This window comes from Elgaria multicarinata, chromosome 9 (assembly GCF_023053635.1).
Source record: "Elgaria multicarinata webbii isolate HBS135686 ecotype San Diego chromosome 9, rElgMul1.1.pri, whole genome shotgun sequence".
Classification (NCBI taxonomy): Eukaryota; Metazoa; Chordata; class Lepidosauria; order Squamata; family Anguidae; genus Elgaria; species Elgaria multicarinata.
In genome coordinates this window covers 87,322,715-87,343,373 of record NC_086179.1, presented here as the reverse complement: position 1 = coordinate 87,343,373, position 20,659 = coordinate 87,322,715, and the positions used below count along the sequence as shown (strand labels likewise).

General features: G+C 44.1%; 1 protein-coding gene across 4 annotated transcripts in view; it reads left to right on the top strand.

Moving 5' to 3' along the window:
- The window catches only part of FRMD4A (FERM domain containing 4A), a 486,837-nt gene that overhangs the window by 220,674 nt on the left and 245,504 nt on the right, over window positions 1–20,659 (top strand). For 2 of the 4 annotated variants that reach the window (XM_063134283.1, XM_063134284.1), the window contains exon 1: window positions 5,916–6,205. The exons of the other annotated variants lie outside the window; for them this stretch is intronic. In XM_063134283.1, the coding sequence (XP_062990353.1) occupies window positions 6,047–6,205 (159 nt within the window). In that variant the 5' untranslated portion in view covers window positions 5,916–6,046. Of the gene's footprint in view, window positions 1–5,915; window positions 6,206–20,659 lie in introns of those variants that run through there. 4 annotated transcript variants of the gene reach the window in all.

Genomic DNA, 20,659 nt, shown 5'->3' with positions numbered 1-20,659 from the left:
TCCACCAACGGAGGATGGGTCCACCAGAGGGCACTTTGCCCACTTCGTACCTGGAACCAGCTCTGTCCCAACATTTCTGTTTTTACAGACTTGGAGTCTCTCTGAATTTCATTGCAACAGTGGCACTGGAAGAGAGGGGGGCTCATTCTTTCCTGAGTGTCATTTTCCCACTCTAAAGCTGCCCTACCCCCTGTAAGCTGCTGTTTGCCCTGTTGTGGAAAACATTCAGGTACCCGTGCCTGTTTTGTTTTCTACTGCAGGGCTCACAACAACTTCAGAGGTGATTTGGATTAAACCTCCTCCCTCCACACTGCTGCTTCAAAACAAATTCAGCACACACAGTTAAACCCCAAGTTGTTTTTACGTCACAATAAAGACATTTGGAGGCTTTAAAAGGAGTTCGATTTTCTAAATACTTCATAATGAAGATTATGAGAGAGGCTTCATGTTGGTGCTAGAAACCAGCAATTTATTTGATGAAGGTAGTTTCAGCCACTTTTTCAAAACACTGTCATATTTCAATACCTGGGTAGCTTTTCTGTTGTCTAAACCATCACATTTCCATTTTTTAAAAAATAATAATAATCAGAATTCATTAGGATGGACACGATTCTGATGGTGTAATGTTCCCTTATGCCGAGGCCCTCACATTTTTATATCTAACAGAATTCATTATGTAGGTTGACCATATGAAAAGGAGGACAGGGCTCCTGTATCTTTAACAGTTGCATAGAAAAGGGAATTTCAGCAGGTGTCATTTGTATCTATGGAGAACCTGGTGAAATTCCCTCTTCATCACAACAGTTAAAGCTGCAGGAGCTATACCAGAGTGATCACAACAAAGTGCAGGAGCTATACTAGAGTGACCAGATTTAAAAGAGGGCAGTGCACCTGCAGCTTTAACTGTTGTGATGAAGAGGAAATTTCACCAGGTTCACCATAGTTACAAATGACACCTGCTGAAATTCCTTTTTCAATACAACTGTTAAAGATACAGGAGCCCTGTCCTCCTTTTCATAGGGTCACCCTACATAATGTTCCTTCTGCAGTAGGAATTATGGTTACTTACAAAAGTAATTAAAAGCAGCCTTCATGTTCATTATAATAGAATAACCCTCTGCATTTAGATTCAGGAGAGATGAAACGTCCAGCTGTAGATATAATAAGAATGCATTAGCTAATGGCAACTGAAAGGAATTTAAGAGACTTTACTTGTACTTTGAAACTCTAGAAAGATCATTGGCCAAAATCAAACCATTCTCGCTAGATCTAGAGGCATATATCAAGTTTGAAACAAAAGAATAGTTAAGCCTGCCTCCTCTACACCCCATGCTGAGGCTATGCTGCAGGCATAGCCTCAGCTACAGCACTGTCCTGAATTAGAGAAGTAAAAACTCTCCTTCTCCTCTCCACAGCTGATTTCAGTAACATTCCCGTCACATCCATGACATCACCTAACTTCTGTGGCCATTTTGGGATAAAGATACCTTTTTCTGATAGCTGTATGGGTAGGGTACAGGCACTGACCGTTCTTTTCTTGCTAGCTCTACAGGTCTTTTACACCCCTGAAGATTTCCCTTAATATACACAACTGCAGCCACCTCTGTATTTCAGACTTGCTTTGATGCTAAATGACACACAGGACAGAATCTGATACCCTTTGACGGAATTTAGATCTATCTTGTCTACTTTTTAAATCAAATAATGAAATCTGTTATGAAATGTGGGCAGGAAAAGGGAGCTAGTTTTTGTTTTGCTCAGTAGCATATATTAAAGAAATCTGGTGGGCTAAGCGGAAGGGATGTTACACCAGCACTACTATTAGGTAGAGTCAAGTGGCCATCTCAGGCTAGGGATATCCAGATTTTGTGAAATCCATTCCGCATGGGTTTCGTGAATTGTGCAATGGCGTTCATCTCGGCTTCGATTCACACACGGATTCAATCCCCCTACCCACCACTATCCGGAAAAGTATGCAAATAATTCTGTAAGGAAGTTCATAATAATTTATGTTATTTATGTTAGTACGTAACATTTAACGTATTGTCCCCCATTCCATTTGACTTCCCCCACATATATTTTCCAGCACGGCACATGTCTCAGCAAGCGTGCATATTTTCCTGTTAATGCATTTCTGTAAATTTCAGGAAAGTAAAAAGAAAATCAGGAAGTCCATGGATTCCATGTTGTCATGTATAGCCCCACTGCTCCTGTATTGGGAGTAGGTGAGGCAGGTAATCAATCAGAAACAGATTCAGACTCAGAAGACGCTGAGCCAGACACCAGGCAGTTAGAGCCAGTGGGGGAGGAGGTTCACATGGGTGAGACTCCAGCGGGAAATATGCCCCCTCCAGAGTGTATCTCTTCAAAGCCAAATTCTATGCTTTCAGGAGACAGAGAGTCAACTTCTGGGGGTGAGCATTCAAAGACTTTACTTGATGCTAGGAATTGCCAGAAACTAAAACATTCAGCGAGGTTAGCAGCAAAGAGACAGGCAGACAGATTGCAAGAGAAATCGTCCACGCATCAACCACCTTGAAATTATGAACTTTTGAAAAACCTTTTCTTTGAACGGACAATTGTCTTGCTTAGTTTGCATAGTTGTTGCCTAAAGGGGAGTTTCACAGAAGGCGCCTAGTTTGTATTATAGAAGTGTTTATTGCTTGCAATAAAGCTTTGTAAATTGCCCAGCACTTTGTCTCATTCGTCTCCCAGAGAAAGCTGGAGCAGCTATAGTACACGACACATGTCGCCTGGGGAGGCCGGTCAGCAGTGGATTCTGCGATCAGAGTCTTCAAAATCCGAACTCATTTCAATCCCTCGAATTTTTCCAGCATCCCTGTCTCAGTTGCAAAATGTGGCGAGGGGCTGGGGGACAGGACTTTGTGTGCCTGCTGTGTGCTCTCTCAGGGGCTTGTCTATATGCCTTGTTTACCCCGACGTAGCTGCGCATATTCTCATTTTAGGACACACGAGTCAGCTGTCCGTTCGCAGTAACATCGCGTTTTAAACGTGATAATGTGCATGTTCGCATCGGCGTTTTACCGCGACTTTTCAATCATGTCCGAGTTTGCTCCACGTTATAGTTGTGTGTCGTTGGGGGAGTTAACTTGCATTTTGACAGGTGGGCAGAGCTTTGAGAGCAGGAGAACGTGATTTGCCAGTCTCCCACTTTCCCACCTATCGGCTGGCTCGCTTTTTCGTGCTGTTTTTAGATTGAACAATCTGATCTTACGGAGCTCTGCATAAACAAAGAGGCAGAAACACACTGCTATCCTCCTCTACAGCCTCATTCCTTTCCCCGTGCGCCGGTTTTTCTGTTATATCTGTCTGTGGAGCTCCGCATAGAAACTATATCACTTCACTCGGCTCCATAGCATCGCATATCCCATAATGCGACAATGCGCACATGCGTGTGCATAACTGCACTACCAAAAAAATTACAGGAGATAACTTGCTGTTGCTGCTGCATTGTGCCGCTCTTTACCTACATTTGAATCAATGAAAAATTGTGTTTATATTTAATGAGGAGCAATCCTTCTGTCATATCGATGCGGGCTCAGGTGCAGTGGAAGATACTGCTCTGTTGCCCGTGTTGGAGTAAGTTTCACTTGTAAGTCTATTCAGCTTCCCTACATGGAAGGAGGGACTGGTGCCATTGTGCCCTTTGCCTCAGACAGAAAAAAATGTCTTGGCCCAGCTCTGCACATGTGGGGCAGACCTACACTTGAAATGCATCGGGCATTCTCCACGAAATACATTGCTGCTTTTTAGCACCAGCATGGATGCGGCTTCTTTCCTAAATCTCGTTTTAACGTCCTGACCAGTACCCTCATAATTTTGGAGCTAAGGGCAGTATCCAGTGGCGACATTCTGCAAACTCAAATAGTGCTAGAGGAGCTCTGCTGAATCTTCCGATTGCACAGTAACAGGAAAGTACAATGTTTGCACAATAGGTTGTGTAACATATCACATAAGAGTAATGCCAAACTATAGAATCATAGAATAGTAGAGTTGGAAGGGGGCTATAAGGCTATCGAGTCCAACCCCCTGCTCAATGCAGGAAACTGCTTCTGCAACTATGTTTGGATTCCTCTCTTGTACATAGTCCAGAACCTAGTGGCTATCTATATGCAAGGAAAGCCCGGGGTGGGTAGGTAGCAGTGCTGCATTGATTATATGATGCAGCAGCCACCGCCCAGCCACCCCGGAGCTTTCCTACAAAGCTGCAAAGAAAAAAAAGTTGGGGACTTACCCTGACTTTTTTTTCCAGAGCAAGGTGAGTACAGCACATTCACCGTTTATCCTCACTCCGGAGGCATGGCGGGGGCGTGGTGGATGGCAACGCCTGATTGGTCCCCGCCCACCCAGGCAGATGGCAGGAGTTGGCCCTCTGGTAACCCTGTGCTTTTGCCGCTGCGTCGGGATTAGCCTCCTCCGCCACCCCGAAGCAGCAAAAGCGTGGGGTTTTTTTCTTATTGCGGTGGCAGCCAGCCGCTGTATAGTTTCCACTAGTGCAACATCATTTCTGCTAAAAGAATAGCACTGCTGGATACTGCCCCATCTCAAAAATGCCTGACTTCTACCTATTGTATCCTTTTTGCCTGTTGTAAAGGCTGAATTGCAAATGATCCCTAACGGATAGACCTCAGTTGGCACATGGGCTCCTGGGAGTGGCGGAGGTGACCCTTAAGGTATGAGGGCCCCAGCGCAGGCAACACTTCAAAGCAAGGCACTCCCAGATGGCCATGCTCCTATCCCCCGAGAGCTGATCATTTGGCGGTCTCACAGCTTTTGTGCAGTTTTTCCAACCTTCTAAAAGTTGGAAATCCTTCTCCTAGTTACTGGCAGTAATAGGTTTATGCTAAAATATTTGTGTGGGGGAGGGAGAGTCCCACTCTTTTTGCTTTCAGCCCTGCCCACCCCTGGAATGCAGCCCCCCCCCCCGAAAGCCTCTCTGAAACTGAATTTGGCCCTCAGTCTGAAATAGATGTGACATGCCTGCTTTGCAGATTAGAACCAGTGCCTTGAATTGGACCCACGAGCAAATTGGCAACTAATCTGGCACAAAGGAACACTTTCCACCACCTAATAAGTGACACGTATCAGCATTCTGTGCAAGTTGAAGTTTCCAAGTCAACTTCAAAGACTTGTAACCTTTCGTTTTTCTACTCCGTTAGCCTTTTTGTCACAACTGTTATACGCACATCTTTTTGTACACAGCAGGGAAAGGAGAGGGGGGGGAGAGAGAGAGAGAGAGAGAGAGAGTCATTCTAAGGAACACACTGGCCCTGCTGCCATATCATCTTGCCATATGAAGGCTATTAGCTTTTCCCCGTTTCTTGTGGGTTTCACCTGCCTCTAACAACTGCAAAACTATCAGCAGTGGAGCAAGTTAACCTTTAATTTAATTTGATAAGTAGGTTATCATCTGACCCTAAACCTGCAGTAAGGGCTGGGATGTGTTAGATTGCCACAATCGCTTGATGCAAATCTTCAGCAGTTCAATTTTGTTTTCATTTTAAGATAGGTATTTTACATTGTAATGCCATTCTTCAGCGGTTGTACTTTGCACCTTCAAGAGTTAAACAGGAAAATGGAATGTCTTGAGAATGTTGGCAGAGAAGGAGAGAGAGAGACAGAAAAGGGGTTTGTTTTCCATCCTCTCTGGATGAAATCCCGGCACTTTGAAGGCTAACGGATGATTCTAGCTTTAAGTTTGTTTCTTAGTTCCTCTGCATGGAGCTGAGCAGGGAGAAGGAATATTCACCGCAAGACAAACTTTTTAAAGACATGCAGTTCCCTTTGTAGCAAAAGAAGGATATTTTTGCATCATCCCTGGTGCAACAGAGAGCCCTGGGAGACACGATTCCCTGTGCAGGGCAACTCCTACCAAAATGGTTTGTTTTGGCTTCAGTTTTTTCTTCCCGTCCTTTCATGGAAAATCACTGTGACATTTTAACCTTGCCGTTCTTTAAGAGTCTTGGAAAAATTAGCAAACCACCCAGGGACTACCAGCGCCAGATCTTCCGACTTGCTCGTTGGCATGGCTGCTGTACTTTTTAGGTTTGAAGATTTGCTTTACATTTGGGACAGCCTGGTGTGGAACCTGACTTCGCGGGTCCTGGGGACTTATCGGTTTAGAAATCTCCAAGTTGTACGGCTCATGCTTAAACCATGGTGCATCTCCAGAGCTGTGTACCAGGTAGGGTGAAATATATATATTCATTGGGAGAGGGGAATATGTTCTTAGCCAACTCTTTACTTGGGGGAAAGTGCCTGGAAAATCAAGCCAGGGTCGATCTTCTATGGCAGTGGCTCTGAAACCACTGCCATAGTACTGCATAGTCCTCAGTTTGTTAGGACTGAGGACCAATATTCTAAGCACTATTTCGTATGGGGCATTTAAGTAATGTACTTAGGATATTTCTTTATTTATTATATGAGGATCTTACCACTTCCTCCTCCAAGTAATTCGGGGCTTTGTTTATTTATTTGAATGATTTTTACCCCACTCTTCAGCCGAAAAGGTCTCCCAGAGCCAATTATAAAGATCAATAATGAAGTCAATCTCTGACCTTGGGTTTACAATTTAAAAGATACGGCACAAAAGGAAAAAATGGATCAGGAGGGCTTGGCGGGGGGAGAGAGAGAGAGAGAGAGAGAGAGAGAGAGAGAGAGAGAGAGAGAGAGAGAGAGTGAGTCCAGGCATTCAATTTTTTGTTATAAAGTTCTTGTAATGACCAGCTGGAATAAAAAGAGTTCAAGAAGAGGAGGAGCCAGCCAATTCTGGTTTCTCGGCAGGGCTGATGGAGTGCCCTGCTTTCTGTCTCCCAGCTGATGCAGCAGCTGCTGTCAGGTGACAGTTGATGGAGGCAGGAGCCTGGTGGAGCTGGCTTCTCAAAGGGGTGATGGTGTCTCTGCTTCCCTTCTCTCCATTGCCTCAGCCCGAGAGAATAGTGCTAGGGTCTTTGGCCAGCAACTAGGTCTGATCACCGGCCATTTTGCATGGCAGATAGAAAGCAGAAGGTCAGGACTGTGCCTCACCATCACTGTCTAGCCCCATCATTTCTTACCTCCCTCCTCTACAGGCAATATGGGTAAAGGCCACCATTAGCCCAGATGGCTTCCAGCATGCTGGAGCAAAATGCTACAGAATGGATGAGCACGTCTCGGAAACAGCAGCCAAACATCATATGCTGGTCTTCCTACACATTGCACTAAAACATGGGTGTTCGCAAGAAGTAACAGGATGGTGCTAAAGCAGCGTTAACCATGAAGATTTAAGCAGTTCTTGCTTTGGTCGATTTGAGTGCAAAAAGTAAAAGCTGCACTGTCCAGAATGCTAATTCATACTGCCAGCAAAACTCCTCTCCTCCAGTGTCTCTTTCGTGTTAACAATGATCAGACATTTAGATAAATAATATGAGAGTTGTTGAAAGGTTACTGAAGCTTCACGGGTGAAAACGTTCTCAGATTTCTGAACTGAATGGACCCCCACCTTGGAGTACAGAGCGGAAGCAAATTGTAGAATTCGCAGCTCACTCTACGGATGGCGGCTTCCCCAGATTCTGGAACTCGGGTCACACAGGGAGAACAGAGCCACCACAATTTGCTTAAGAATAGGGTTTGGCTAGAGAGGCTTCTGCTTAGAATTCCCAATGAGATTTATTTATTTTTTGTAATGGCTGCGTTTATCTCAAAACACTGTTTTACCCTTTTCCTTGGCAGCGACTCATACAGCAGGTGCAAGGTGCCTGCATGGCTAGGGTGACCATATGAAGAGGAGGACAGGACTCCTGTACCTTTAACAGTTGTATTGAAAAGGAAATTTCAGCAGGTATCATTTGTATATATGGGGAACCTGGTGAAATTCCCTCTTCATCACAACAGTTAAAGCTGCTGGTGCCCTGCCCTCTTTTAAATCCGGTCACTCTAGTATAGCTCCTGCAGCTTTAACTGTTGGGATAAAAAGGGAAATTTCTATATATACAAATAACACCTGCTGAAATTCCCTTTTCAATACAACTGTTAAAGATACAGGAGCCCTGTCCTCCTTTTCATATGGTCACCCTTTACATGGCTTCACTGGTCGAGATGCATTCCTGCAGTGTATGGAGCCTGGCTTTGGATTCAGTGGATGCTTTACCAGGGTGGGGTGCGAAAGTAAAGATTTCTCAGTGGGCAAACATAGCAAATGGGTCTCTCCAGGCAAACGTGGGAACAAAGTGATTCAATAGGAAAGCAGGGGATTCTGGTCCTGGAAAAGTGGGTTAGGTGCCAGAGCGGAGCAGAGTACTGTGCTAACAAAGAGCTCCATCAGACGAGCGTTTTATTGCATGCTCGTTGCTGAGCACTCACAGATTTTCACGGATCCCTCTCACAATATCGTCTGCCTCCCGTGTGCCTCCTCCCCCTTCTAGCCTTCTTCGCACCACAAAAAAAAAAAAACCAATAAGTCCAACTTATTTATAAAGACGGAAGTTGCCGCTATCTCCTGCTGTGTGCAGGTGAAGCAGCGCGATCAAAACGGCCCACTGAATGGGCCACGTGCACGTTGTTTACTTCCGCTTTCAAAAGAAGAAGTAATGAGGGACAAACATGTGGGCAGAGAAGCGATAGCAAGCAAATGTGATTTTTCCTCATGTGATGACGCTCAAAGAGTAATGAAGAACGATATTAAAAGCCAATCAGACCCAGGTTGTTCTTAGAGCTGAGACCTACAAGTGTGAGGGATGCCAAGCAGAAAGAATGAACCACTTGCTGCCTGTATTCCAGGCCAGTTAGAGCAGGGGTCCCCAACCCCCGGGCCACAGACTGGTACTGGTCCGTGGCCTGTTAGGAACCAGACCACGCAGGTGAGCTGCTTTCACCCACCCATCCCCATCCCAGCGTACCTGGGCGTGGGGCGCCATCTCGTCTGCCCAGCTGAAGCGAAGCCAGGATGCGGGGGGGGGGGGCGGCTTCGGAACGGCGCACCTGGCCGGAAGCTGCTCTGTGAGAGCGACTTCTGAGCATGCCGTTCCGAAGCCGCCTGCCCGCCCCAGCATCCTGGCTTCGCTTTGGCTAGCCCACCGAGCCAAAGCGAAGCCAGGACGCTGGAGTGGGGGAGCGGGCATGGCTTGCCAAAACCATCCCCTCAAACCCCTACCTCCAGTCTGTGGAAAAATTGTCTTCCACGAAAGCAGTCCCTGGTGCCAAAAAGGTTGGGGACCGCTGAGTTAGAGGGTTCAAAGCAAAGGATACATAAGCCCTGTAGCTCTGAGGCTGGGCCCATGACGGATCAAAACAACGGGAACGATAGTTTGACTCTGGGGAATGAAAAGGAGGACATTTTTTGCCGCTTGACTGATTGACATTTGGCTGGCTGTACAGGGTCATAGCAGTAGAGGAGAAGATAATTAGCCACCAGTATTCAAAACGAAAGGTATCATTAAGGTCATGCAGGTGGTATCTGAACCTACATACTTGTCCAGGATTGGGTGAAATTTCCCTCTAGAGTTCTGGATTGGCCAGTTCAAAGGAACCCTCAGGGGTTTGTTGGCTGGGTGGTGGTATGGCAATCAGTCAGGCATTTGCCTGTTTCCATAGTTACAGGGAGCATCAATGGAAGAAGGAGGTACACCCAGTGGCTCCTGCCCCTCTGCAGCTGTCCAGAGCCACATCAATGTTCCAGCCAACCTTCTCATGCTGCCAGAATGGATTCTTAGCAAAAGTGTCAGGGCAATGCCACTGAATACACATATCCAGAGAGCAGCGCACCTGAGCTCCTCTGTTGCACATTATTTAAACATCTGCTGGGATGTAGAGATGGAGGTAAGCTAAGATACAGAGAATTACACTGTGGGGTGGGGGGGAAATGAGTAGGCGTATGAACAAGTACAACTGCCAAGGGCTCTATCTTCAAGTTGCCTAATCAGTTGGGGATCATTTGACTGCAACTTATGCTGTGCCCCAATCATTTTTGGGGGGGTGGGGGTGGGAAATCCGCTGGAAGCAACACAGTGTAAGGCAGCTTTCCCCAACATGGCACCTTCCAGATGTGGATACTGTTGTTTTTATACTGTTTCTATGTTTCTGATGGTTTTCAAAATCTTGTATACTTTTTAATGTTTACTATTTTTAACTGTTGTGTACCGCCCAGAGAGCTTCGGCTGTGGGGCGGTATATAAATGTAATAAATAAATAAATAAATGTGTTGGACTGTAACTCCCATCATCCACAGTCAGCATGGCCATGGTGTCTGGAAATGATGGAAGTTGCAGTCCAACACACCTGAAGGGTGTCAGGTTGGAGAAGGCTGGTATACAAAATGTCTGGATGAGGTATCGGGTTGCCACCTTGCCACTTTGATACGTGAGACAGCAGCCATGGCTTCCCCTGCTTTTCCCCTCCCAGGTCCGGTCATCCATCATCTTTCTTTACTTGTATATTTCTAGTGTGTGGCACAGCAGGTAAGGGAAGGCAACAGGGCCAGGGAGAGAATGGGCAGGACAGAGGTGCTACCAGGTTTGAGGGGAGCCTTGGGCAAAGTGCCTTTTTGAAAGCCTTTGGGTGACAGTGAGGGTGTCCTTCCTTCCTTCCTTCCTTCCTTCCTTCCTTCCTTCCTTCCTTCCTTCCCTGATTGCCTGCCATTGTCTTGCTTTTTTGCTCTTTTTTTCCCTTGGAAGAGTGGCTCTGCTTTGCTCTTGCAGGGGTTCACTCCGTCACTGCTCCAATACCCGCACTGGATACGCAATCTGAAAGGTGGCATCTGATTGGCTGAGCTCTCTGCCACTCCCACTCTTGGGGAAATTGCTGCTGCACTTTGCTTCCTAGCATGCCATGGCTGGAATTCATCACTGCCATCACTGTATCGTTTAGAGACCCTCCGTGCTGTCCCCAAACTGCAGGGTCCCAGACTTTGGCTCTGCGGTCCAGTCCTAACAGCACTATGGCTGCTTCGTCTCCCACTTCAATGCGGAAATTAATGGATCTTTGTCTAGTGTCTGACTTGTGCAATTGTCCTAATCAGGAAGCGTCTTCTCCTCTTACTCATAGGCCTAGAAATTATCCGCTGATTAGGATACTGCTCTGCTAAACCCTCTATCCGAGTTGGAATGCTCTGCATGGATCCATAAAACCAGTCTGTCGAAGCTCATTAAATTATTGCTGTGTTTTAAATCAAAGCCCATTTAGACCACAGAGGCATGTCCATTTTCCATGGCTTGCCTTTAGTCTAGATAACTCCTTCGGAATTGATATGTATACCCCATATGTGTAAATACATAGTCTCCTTCTGCCTTTCAGTTTTGTTTTGTGCAATTATTTCTTAAATACATTTCATGAAGACAGAGCAAATAGCCCCAAGATCCCATCTCTTAGGGTAGAACAAGATGCCTTGGCAGACATTTAGGATGTTTTAAGGAAGTTTTAAAGACGTTTTAATCACGTGCGGTATGTTTTTAATCAGTTTTTAATGTGTATTTTATATCATGTTTTTATACTGTTTGTTTTATACTTCGAATGGTTTTAGTTTTTGTGAACCGCCCAGGGAGCTTTGGCTATTGGGCGGTATAAAAATGCAAATAATAATAATAATAATAATAATAATAATAATAATAATAATAATAGAGATTGCTCCATGAGGATTGCCCCATTTTACCTCTCTTTCTCTACTGAACATCACTGCATGACATAATATGACATCATGTCATTATTATGACATGATGTACAGAACTCTGTACAGCACCATGTACATTGATGGTGCTATATAAATAAATAATAATAATAATAATAATAATAATAATAATAATTACGCAGTAAATCACCCTCTCTCTACATTATTGGTTGTTTCTGGCAGGGCGACTCCCAATGGGATAAGATCATGCCAAATAGTTTGTTTCACTAGCTCAGGAGGAGGCAACTTGGTGCCTTCCAGAGGTTTGGGACTAGGACTCCCATAATCCCTGACCATTAGCTATACTGGTTGAGGCTGGGGAGAGTCCAAAACAGCTGGAGAGCGCCAGGTGGCCTACTCCTGCACTAGTTGTTACAGGGAAAAGGAGAGAACTACACCCTATGCCTGCCACCATATCTAGTTCTGCCTGCCATTGCAGCTTTCAGCAGTTTGATTTCCAGCAAATAACCCTATGTCATGGTTAAATGGAATTAGATAAAGGGAGAACTATGCTCCTATTAAAGGAGAATAATGAAACAGCACCAGAATTTCCATCAGGGAGTAGTATATTCATTTTTATTTGTTTTGTTTTCAACTTCTTCACATTTCCCTGTGCGATGTTGGAGGCTGTATTAAAAGAGGAATTCTGCTCCACTGATTGTGTGGGAGCCTGAAAGAGCTCCAGGCTGTTTCAAGATTGGGCCCTTGGTTTTTCCTGTTGCTGCACTGCAACCAAAACACCCGATCTTTGCATGAAAGAGACTTACAGAACACGATCTCCTTTGAGAGCTCCCACCCTGTTTTGTAGGCAGGATGTGAGGTTAAGACATAGATACACATCAACTCTGAGGCAAAGAACAACAAGAAAACTTGGAAGGGCACATTGGAACTGAAGAATATTGTTTCATGTTCCCCTCTTCCCCAAGCGGCGAGAGGTTCCAGGGGCAGTTCTGCAAGATTTAGCTGGAGATCTGGAGATCACTGATGAGTTATGGCTGTTTTTCTTCTCTGTAACGAGCACGTCGTAAAACACTAGTCTCTCTCAACTCTCAGCTCTCTCCGCTTGGTCTTCCTGTGTGTCCTCCTGGCATTTGATATGCAAACATGAGCAGGTGAAAATGTGTTATCTCCATGCCGTGAAGGTCTTCACCTGCTGATTTCTGCAGAAGAAGGCAGCTCTTTGAGATGCAGGATCAGACCAGGACCACCTTGTTGCTGCTGCATTGGCAACTGTAGTTAGAAGTGATGTGAGTTGGTATGGAAGTTCTGATCTTGTTGATCTTTGATAGCTCATTCATACATGCCCTTAATGCTGCAGTCATGAATACCCATAACCAGCCCATAGCAAAGATTTTATCTTCAGACTAAATAACCTCAAACACTTTCCTCTGCTCTACTTAATTACATGGCAAGTGTAAGCCCCTCCACATGGCAGAATGTTTCACTGTATATTTTCTTCTTTCTTACACTGAGAGTCTTGGGGCACATCTAAACGGGCTCTTTAAATCGGTGTACCTCCTCATTTTCCCGTTGTTCGACACATGACACAGCCGCAAAGTCACTGCAGTGCTGATGTATAGCCCCCAAAATGCACATATTTGTACTTTCAATTATACAACGACTTTTCCAAAACCTTTGCGTTTACCCTGCTTTATCCCTTATGTGTCACTGGGGTGTGTGTGTAATTTCGGCTTTTGTGTGCGTAGCTTTGAAGGCAGGACAAAGTGATGTCACGGCTTGCCCATTTCCCATACCTCTTCCCATACCTCTCTCATACCTGCCTGTTTCTGCAGGTATAAGATAGGTAAGGCATTCCCTTAACCATTTTGTGGTTAAGCAGCATGGTTTACCATGTTGTCTGAACCAGGCCACTGCCACGGAGCTCCGACCCCCTGGACAGCAAGTTATGAATCTGGTTGTGTGAAACAGCTCTAAAGAGTTCCATCTGGGAGGTGTTTCCAGGGTGACTATAAGAGAGAAGGGCTGAATTTATAATAAACCAATCGGTACAGACTTTCCAGTGAATTTCCACATTTTTCCATTTGTCCAAAGATATTATTCCATTTCACAGTGCTTAGGCTTCCGTGCTTGAGAACTACATTTCACAGACTTTCTATAGAGACATGGTTGATCAATGGGCATGTGAAAGATGAGGCCTGAAATATTAAACGTACCGTTTAACGTTTGCAAAAGATATAGCTCTTGATTTATAACTCCATCATTGGTTATATAAATGTGAGATTTGAGTTCTACAGAGGCATTTCTTTTTTGCTTTCAGGCATGAGGCATTAAATGTTTCACATTAATCTACCCAGTTATGAGGCTATGAAGCTTGAGGAAGCCGAGATTGAGAAGTGGAGGGAGCTTGGTTACTATGAAGAGAGCAGTACCTGGTTCCAGAATGTCATTCCACTTCTTCGTAACCAGTCCTCCTGTGTTACATATATTTACGGTGTTCTTTATTCTAGTAAAGCAGCCTGGTTAATTTGCCCCACTAACAGGAAGAACATGGCCTGAGAGGTGCAACAGGAGAAGGAAGAAGTTCCTGGTGGCAAGAAAAGCACCTGGAAATTTTAGGGCCAGTTCTTGCCTCTGATCCTAAAAGCAGATTTGATCAAGGCCAAAAGATCAAGAATTCATTTATCAAAACAACAAAAGGGATCGTATAGATGTTGGAGGTGATCAGAGAAAAATAAGAAAACAGAGGCTTTAGCTAGACCTAAGGTTTATCCCGGGATCATCCTGGGGTCATCCCTGTTCATGTAAATGACACACAGGATATCCCGGGAAGAGGCAAGGACGACCCTGGGACGATCCCATGATAAACCTTAGGTCTAGCTAAGGCTAGAGTGGAGGGACCCAGCTCAGTGATAGAGCCACATACTCTGCATGCAGAAGGTCCAGGTTCATTTCCTAGCATTTCCAGTTAAAAGGGTCAGGTAATAGAAGATAGGAAGCACCTCTGCCTGAGGCCCAGGAGACGTGAACTGCTACCATCCAGAAAACAACTCTCATGTAACAATAAACCAGTTTGCCTGGGTTATCTGGGTTTACCGTGAATGAGTAGCATGCTGGTACAGGCAGCCCATTTGATTCCTCCCTTCACAGGCGCGTGTAAAGCTAACCAAAAAGCTTTGGCAAGTTAACAATTATCCAACTTATCTGGTGTGATGGCATGGGATGCTACAACCTTGATGAGGCTAAGTGGGTCTAGGCCTGGTCAGTTTCTGGAAGGGTGACTACCTGGAAACCCCATGCACATTTATTTCTGCAGGGGGTTGGACTCGATGGCCTTGTAGGCCCTTCCAACTCTACTATTCTATGATATGATTCTATGATCTGAACTAAGGAGTGAGGTGGGAAATTTGTTGGAGGGAATTTTTTAGTGTTAACATACTAAATTCACACTTTCCAAGCTTACACATGAACCAGAACATAGTGATATGGCAAAATTCACACTTTTCTGAAGTTTGCAATGCAATAATTAAAAAATGGACAAAAATGCATATAAATGGGGGAAAGTGCACACGAAACTGTATTAAGTTAGGGGAAATGGGGGAAATGCATATATTTAAAAAAGAGTACAGAAATGTGTACATTTAGATAAATGCATGTGAAAATGCTATTTCAAAAAATGCTTCCTGGATAGTTTTACCCACTTGTGCAAAGGGAGGAGTGATGCGGGAACAAACAGGCTGTGTAAACCAGCACATGATTTGTAAACCAGCACTTGATTTATCACAATAAACCAGGATAAGTCATGCAACTTGGTATTTTTTTGTGAACAAGGCCTTAGAGCCTTTCCACGTGAAGCTTTCATTGTGCTCTCCTGATTGCTCACTCATGGTAGTTTGTGGGTCCTTTACATGATGTTGTCATCCTCCAGGGCCTCTCCCATGCTTTGCAACCATTATCGTTTTCCCCCCCTAACAAGGAAAGCCTGGTATTATTTAGAAATAGCTGAATGAGAGTGTGTGTAATTGCATGATTCCACTATACTGCAGCACCATCTAGTGGTTATACAATGAAACATGTAGAAAGGCAAACAAAATCCCTTGGAAAAAAACTCATTTAAAGGTTCTGATCTTAATCCTGGAAAGAAGCTGGAAGCAGAAGCCTCAGTAAAGGTGTGTGGATAAAATGCCCTTAGCAGAAATGCCCTTAGTCTCACACAGCTGAAAAGCTTCATTTATAAATGTGTTCTGTCCAATGCAGCTAGAATCTGCTCATCTCTGAAGATTACTCAGAACAATAACATCCCAACTTAAAAGAAAGAGCTACCATCTAAAACGAACAGGAATAAACGACAGAAATGTTGGTTAATGCTAGATTTTCATACATCCCAATTTTATTCATGTTTATTCATTCAGTGGGGCTTACTTCTAAATAAGCATGCGTTGGATTGCAGCCGTAAGCTGTACCTTCACTGATCTGCTCAGCCTAGTAGAGGAGAATGAGCAGTTCCACGCAGACGGAAGAAGAGCTGTTGTTGAACTGCACATTTAATGGCAAGATGGCATCCAAGAAGATCCAGCAAATACCAAGACATCAGACTTGGCTGCTTACTCTAATTAGAGGCTAGTAAGACTCTAGATCAGTACTGTGGAATAGATGCTAGTGGATTCAAAATGAGCCACTAGAAGCTTTTCGATAATATTTCAGATCTTTGTGATCAGACTGTACCTTGAGTATTGTAACACAGCCTTCCTTAGCCTGGTGCCCTCTAAAAGGTTTGGACTACAACTCCTAGCATTCCTGATCATTGGCCATGCTGGCTGTGCTGATGGGCACATCTGGAGTGGAACAGATTGTGGGATGGCTGCTATAAAATGATAGTGAACTCTGTAGGAGTAAATGGATTGTGCTCAGTGGAAGCTATTGGGAAATACAGAGGCAGAACACTGTAAATGTGAGTGCAGGAACTTTGTGGTTTTTCTATAGTTCTGTGCCTAGAAAATTAGCAAACACGACAGCCACCCTTGAGAGCCTTCAGACTTTACAGTTACATGTTTAAACATTTATGAGTCTCAGACAGCTTTTCTTACTGAAGGAAAAAAGTTCCAGAACAGGATAATTAGCCCCAAATGTTTCATAAACTACTTGACTTTTTCCCTATGTCTTAAAAACACACATTACCTTTTGCTCAGTTTCATTGTTGGCACAGAAGAGGGGTTTTAGGGGGTGGGTTGGGGGTGGGGAGGAACACATTTAAATTTCATAGTTGCCAGAAAAATAATCTGATATGATGATAAAAATCTGTCTGTGAAAGCAAAGGAACAACACCTGGCTGGTTTTTCACAGCTCTGTTTGAGAAAGTACAAGAGGCTTATTAAGCCTTTGGCTGAATATTTTTACGCTATGCATGTTAAAGTTTACTTTGTGCTTTACGACTTTCTGTAGCCTATTTTCCCCCAGATGTGCTAGAAGCAGCAAGGGCCTCTGTGCTGTGTGAATGTTCATTTTCTTTCGTTGTGCCCGCAAATCCCTTTTTTCTTTTCTTTTCTTTTTTTGCCAATTTGGTGAAATACAGCTGTTGTCAAGAAATAACCTGAAACTTAAGTATCGTGACGAGATATGGTATTATAATCTCAGATTGGACACTGAATTAATTCATCGTACTAGACGTGCTAAACACTGCCATAGTGTTTAGCCTTCAGAGTGATCACTCCAGGGCAGTGGGACTGTGATGTTACAGACAGCAGCCAATCGGTGCTGTGCACACTTGGCTTCTGCTACAAAGTGACAGAGCTGGCTTTTGCAGTGCTCAGCCCTCGTAAGGAATAGGTACCAACTAATGGTACCCAACATTGGTGTCTCCACAATCGCTCAACCATTCAAGGTCATGGTAGTGCTGCTATCAGTGGTGTGGGGGGCACCATTTCTCCCCACAGTGCCAACTGGAAATGCTGCTACATTATAACATTGCATCATTCCAAGACCACTGTGGGAGAGAGAGAAAAAGACACGTATGCCATGACCTAGTATCATTCCCAAGATGAAATGTTTGGTAGAAATGGTGCCTACCAGGCCATCAGTAATGGCCAAGCTACCTTAAAAAAAGAAGAAGAAGAAATAGGGGGGAACTCACTGATGATGCTTGTCTAGTAAGTCCTCCAGTCCTGAAAATTTCTAGAATGTCTCCTGGCATCTGAAATATGGAGTGTGGTATACTGGTCAGAGTGTTGGGCTGGGACTTGGGAGATCTGGGTTCAAGGCAGCATCTACACTGCTGCTTTAAAACGTTTTATAACAGTAGTAACAACTGTTGGGCCCAGGTCACACTCCATATACCATTTTCAAGCTGTTTTCACTGTCATATCCTGCTTGGTGGCTCATTGGGTGACTTTGGGCCAGTCTCAGATTGTTGTGAGGATAAAATAGAGAGGAGCACATCCATCTAAGCCACCCTGAATTCCTTGCAAGAGAGAAGAAGGCAAAATATAAATGTAATAAATAAATAAATAAATAAATAAATTGGCACCTTCTTCCTCCTCTACCCACACAACCCTCCAATTTTAAAAATAGATCCAAAAACTTTCCCCTCCCTCAAGAGGATATAGCTCTGGCTTAAGTGGACCAAATGTCCTGCTGCTATACGAGGCAGCTTCATCTATTTTGAGGAGTGATTTTGCACTTTTAGGTTTTGATCTTTATATTTGGAAGAGACAAATGCGCATTTATTGACTGAATTCTAAAATAATTGGGGGGGGGCACTGAGCTCTGGGCTTTGTTCCTTATTCCAAACAAACAAAATGGCCAGAGAGGAAGTGCCCCTCCGCCCCACGAGAAACAGTTGGAACATCTAGGTCAGTTGTGCTCAACTGTGGCTGAGACACATTTCACAGAGATGAGAAGATGACTAACCGCCAAGGTGGAGCTGATCATTGGCTTGAAATGGGGCTAAATTCAAAACAGTGAGTCATCTGTTCAGTGACTACACTTTCTTTTCCGCATCAAAAGCTGCCATCCGATTGTTGAAGGGAAAATACAGCTTTTGCTATCTTTGGCATGGGAAAATCCTAATAAAAGTACCCAAAGATATGTACCTTTTTAAAAAGCATCTCTTTTTGTGAGAGTATTGGTAGACTGTACATACATAAACCCAGCTTTTTAAGGAGATAAATACTTCCTTTGCTGTGCTAGAGGGAGGCATCTGGTTTGTTACATTAGCTGTTGTTTATTATTGCAGTCAGGACTAAGGCAGCCAGAAACCTTACCAGTAATAGTGAGATTTTCAGAGCTTTCACTTTGATATCCAGAGATAGCTATTAAGAACTGCTGGCACATGTATATTCAAGGGGAGCGTACCCATTGCTTCTTTGTCCCAGTGGCTGCCTTGGTGCAACCTCTGATTTATTATACTTGGCACAGTCTAATCCAGTGCTTTTCAGCCAGTAGCATTTAAAAGTATGTTATTAGGTGGTAAGAGCTGAAAAGCTCTGGTTGGAATCAGAAGCAAGTATTCCTGCCATCTGCAATATTAAGGAGGAAGAGGAGGCTCACTTCACTATATAGGAGAAGACAACACTTCCTGTTTTGAGATATGTTGTATGCCCCTCCAGCTTCTTTGAATTCCACAGACATATCGTTTGTACCTGTTTCCTGCTTCTTTAATCTCTTTCCCCCACCCCATCTAATACCTTGGAGGTTGGGGGCAAACCCACTGAATACTTCCTTAGCCTTTTCCACTCCCTCATAAGCCTCTTTCTTTCTTTTTCTTTCTTTCTTCTTTAAAAATAAATCCTGTTTTTGAAGGCATGGCGGGGTGGGGGAGATCTACACTGGTATATATAACGTTTTGTCAGTCAGTAAACATAATACGTTATACCGATTTAAAACGTCGCTGGGCACACGCAGGCATTAAGACGTTTCTTACCGTTTTCCTCTCCGGTAGGAATGCAGCACTCTGGGCCACACAATGTATGTTGTAACGTGTGTGTTTTTCAATTCCCCCGTCTGCCTATTGTTCCTCCCACTTCCTCTTTTCTTCCAGTGTCCCTCCTCCAAGAGAAAGGAAAGTTTTCCCCTCTTTCCACCCCTGGGAGCTTTTCCTAAGCAGGAGCCAGGGAGGGAGGGAGCCTCCAGGCAGGGTTAAGGGATTTACTTTACTCAAAAGTAAATCCCATTGATTTCAACTGCTAACATCACATGCTGGCTTACCTTTGAGGAAAGCCCATTGAACAGAGGGGTCTTACTTCTGAGTAAATACATATAGAACAATGGAGAAACACAAGAAACACGCCCCGAGGAAAGCGATTGGCTAAGGAGAAGCATATGAAAAAAAGGGAAGGTTTCTTACGATGCAATCGGCCACATAAGAGAAAATCCAACGACTTATACGGATAAGATCAGAAAATAGAACGACAGAAAGGGTAAGAGATACAACGTTACAAGGCAAGCATCATGTGGTGAGATAAGACTCAATACACAATAAAAAAAGGTTTATAAGCTGTATATCCAGTTTAGTGTAGATGACCCCCAGGTTGCTCATTTGGCATTTGCTTGCTTGCTTCTCAAAACTAGCTGGCTAAATGTAGTTCAAGCTGGTTTCCCTTCATTGCATTTCTAGGATGGTTTCTCAAATCTTTGTTTCAGTTTTGTGAAAAGTTATCTAAGGTCAAATTCTTGGACGCCATGAACTCCCATCTGGTAGGCCACCAAGGACTAGCTTCTGTCAGACACCTGGCAAAAGTTACAAGATGTCTGTTGTGGTGCTTAGCTACTCATCTGCACAGGATAAATGTGTAATTCTTGTGGTCAGTTTACCATCATTACTTATAACCGCTGGGCCTGAGAGGTTTTGCTGGCAGAGGATCTGACTTCCATGAGAGCTAAATTGTGGAGTCCTTAGAAATTATATAAACCAATCTTGCATATTTTCAAGGCCTGAGAGATCCACTCTTCCATTCTCTAGGAAGTATCACAAGCACGAAGGGGAGTTTAAAAAAAAATCTAGGGATTGTGCAGTGTAGCCTAAACACATTGCATTTCTAAGCTGCA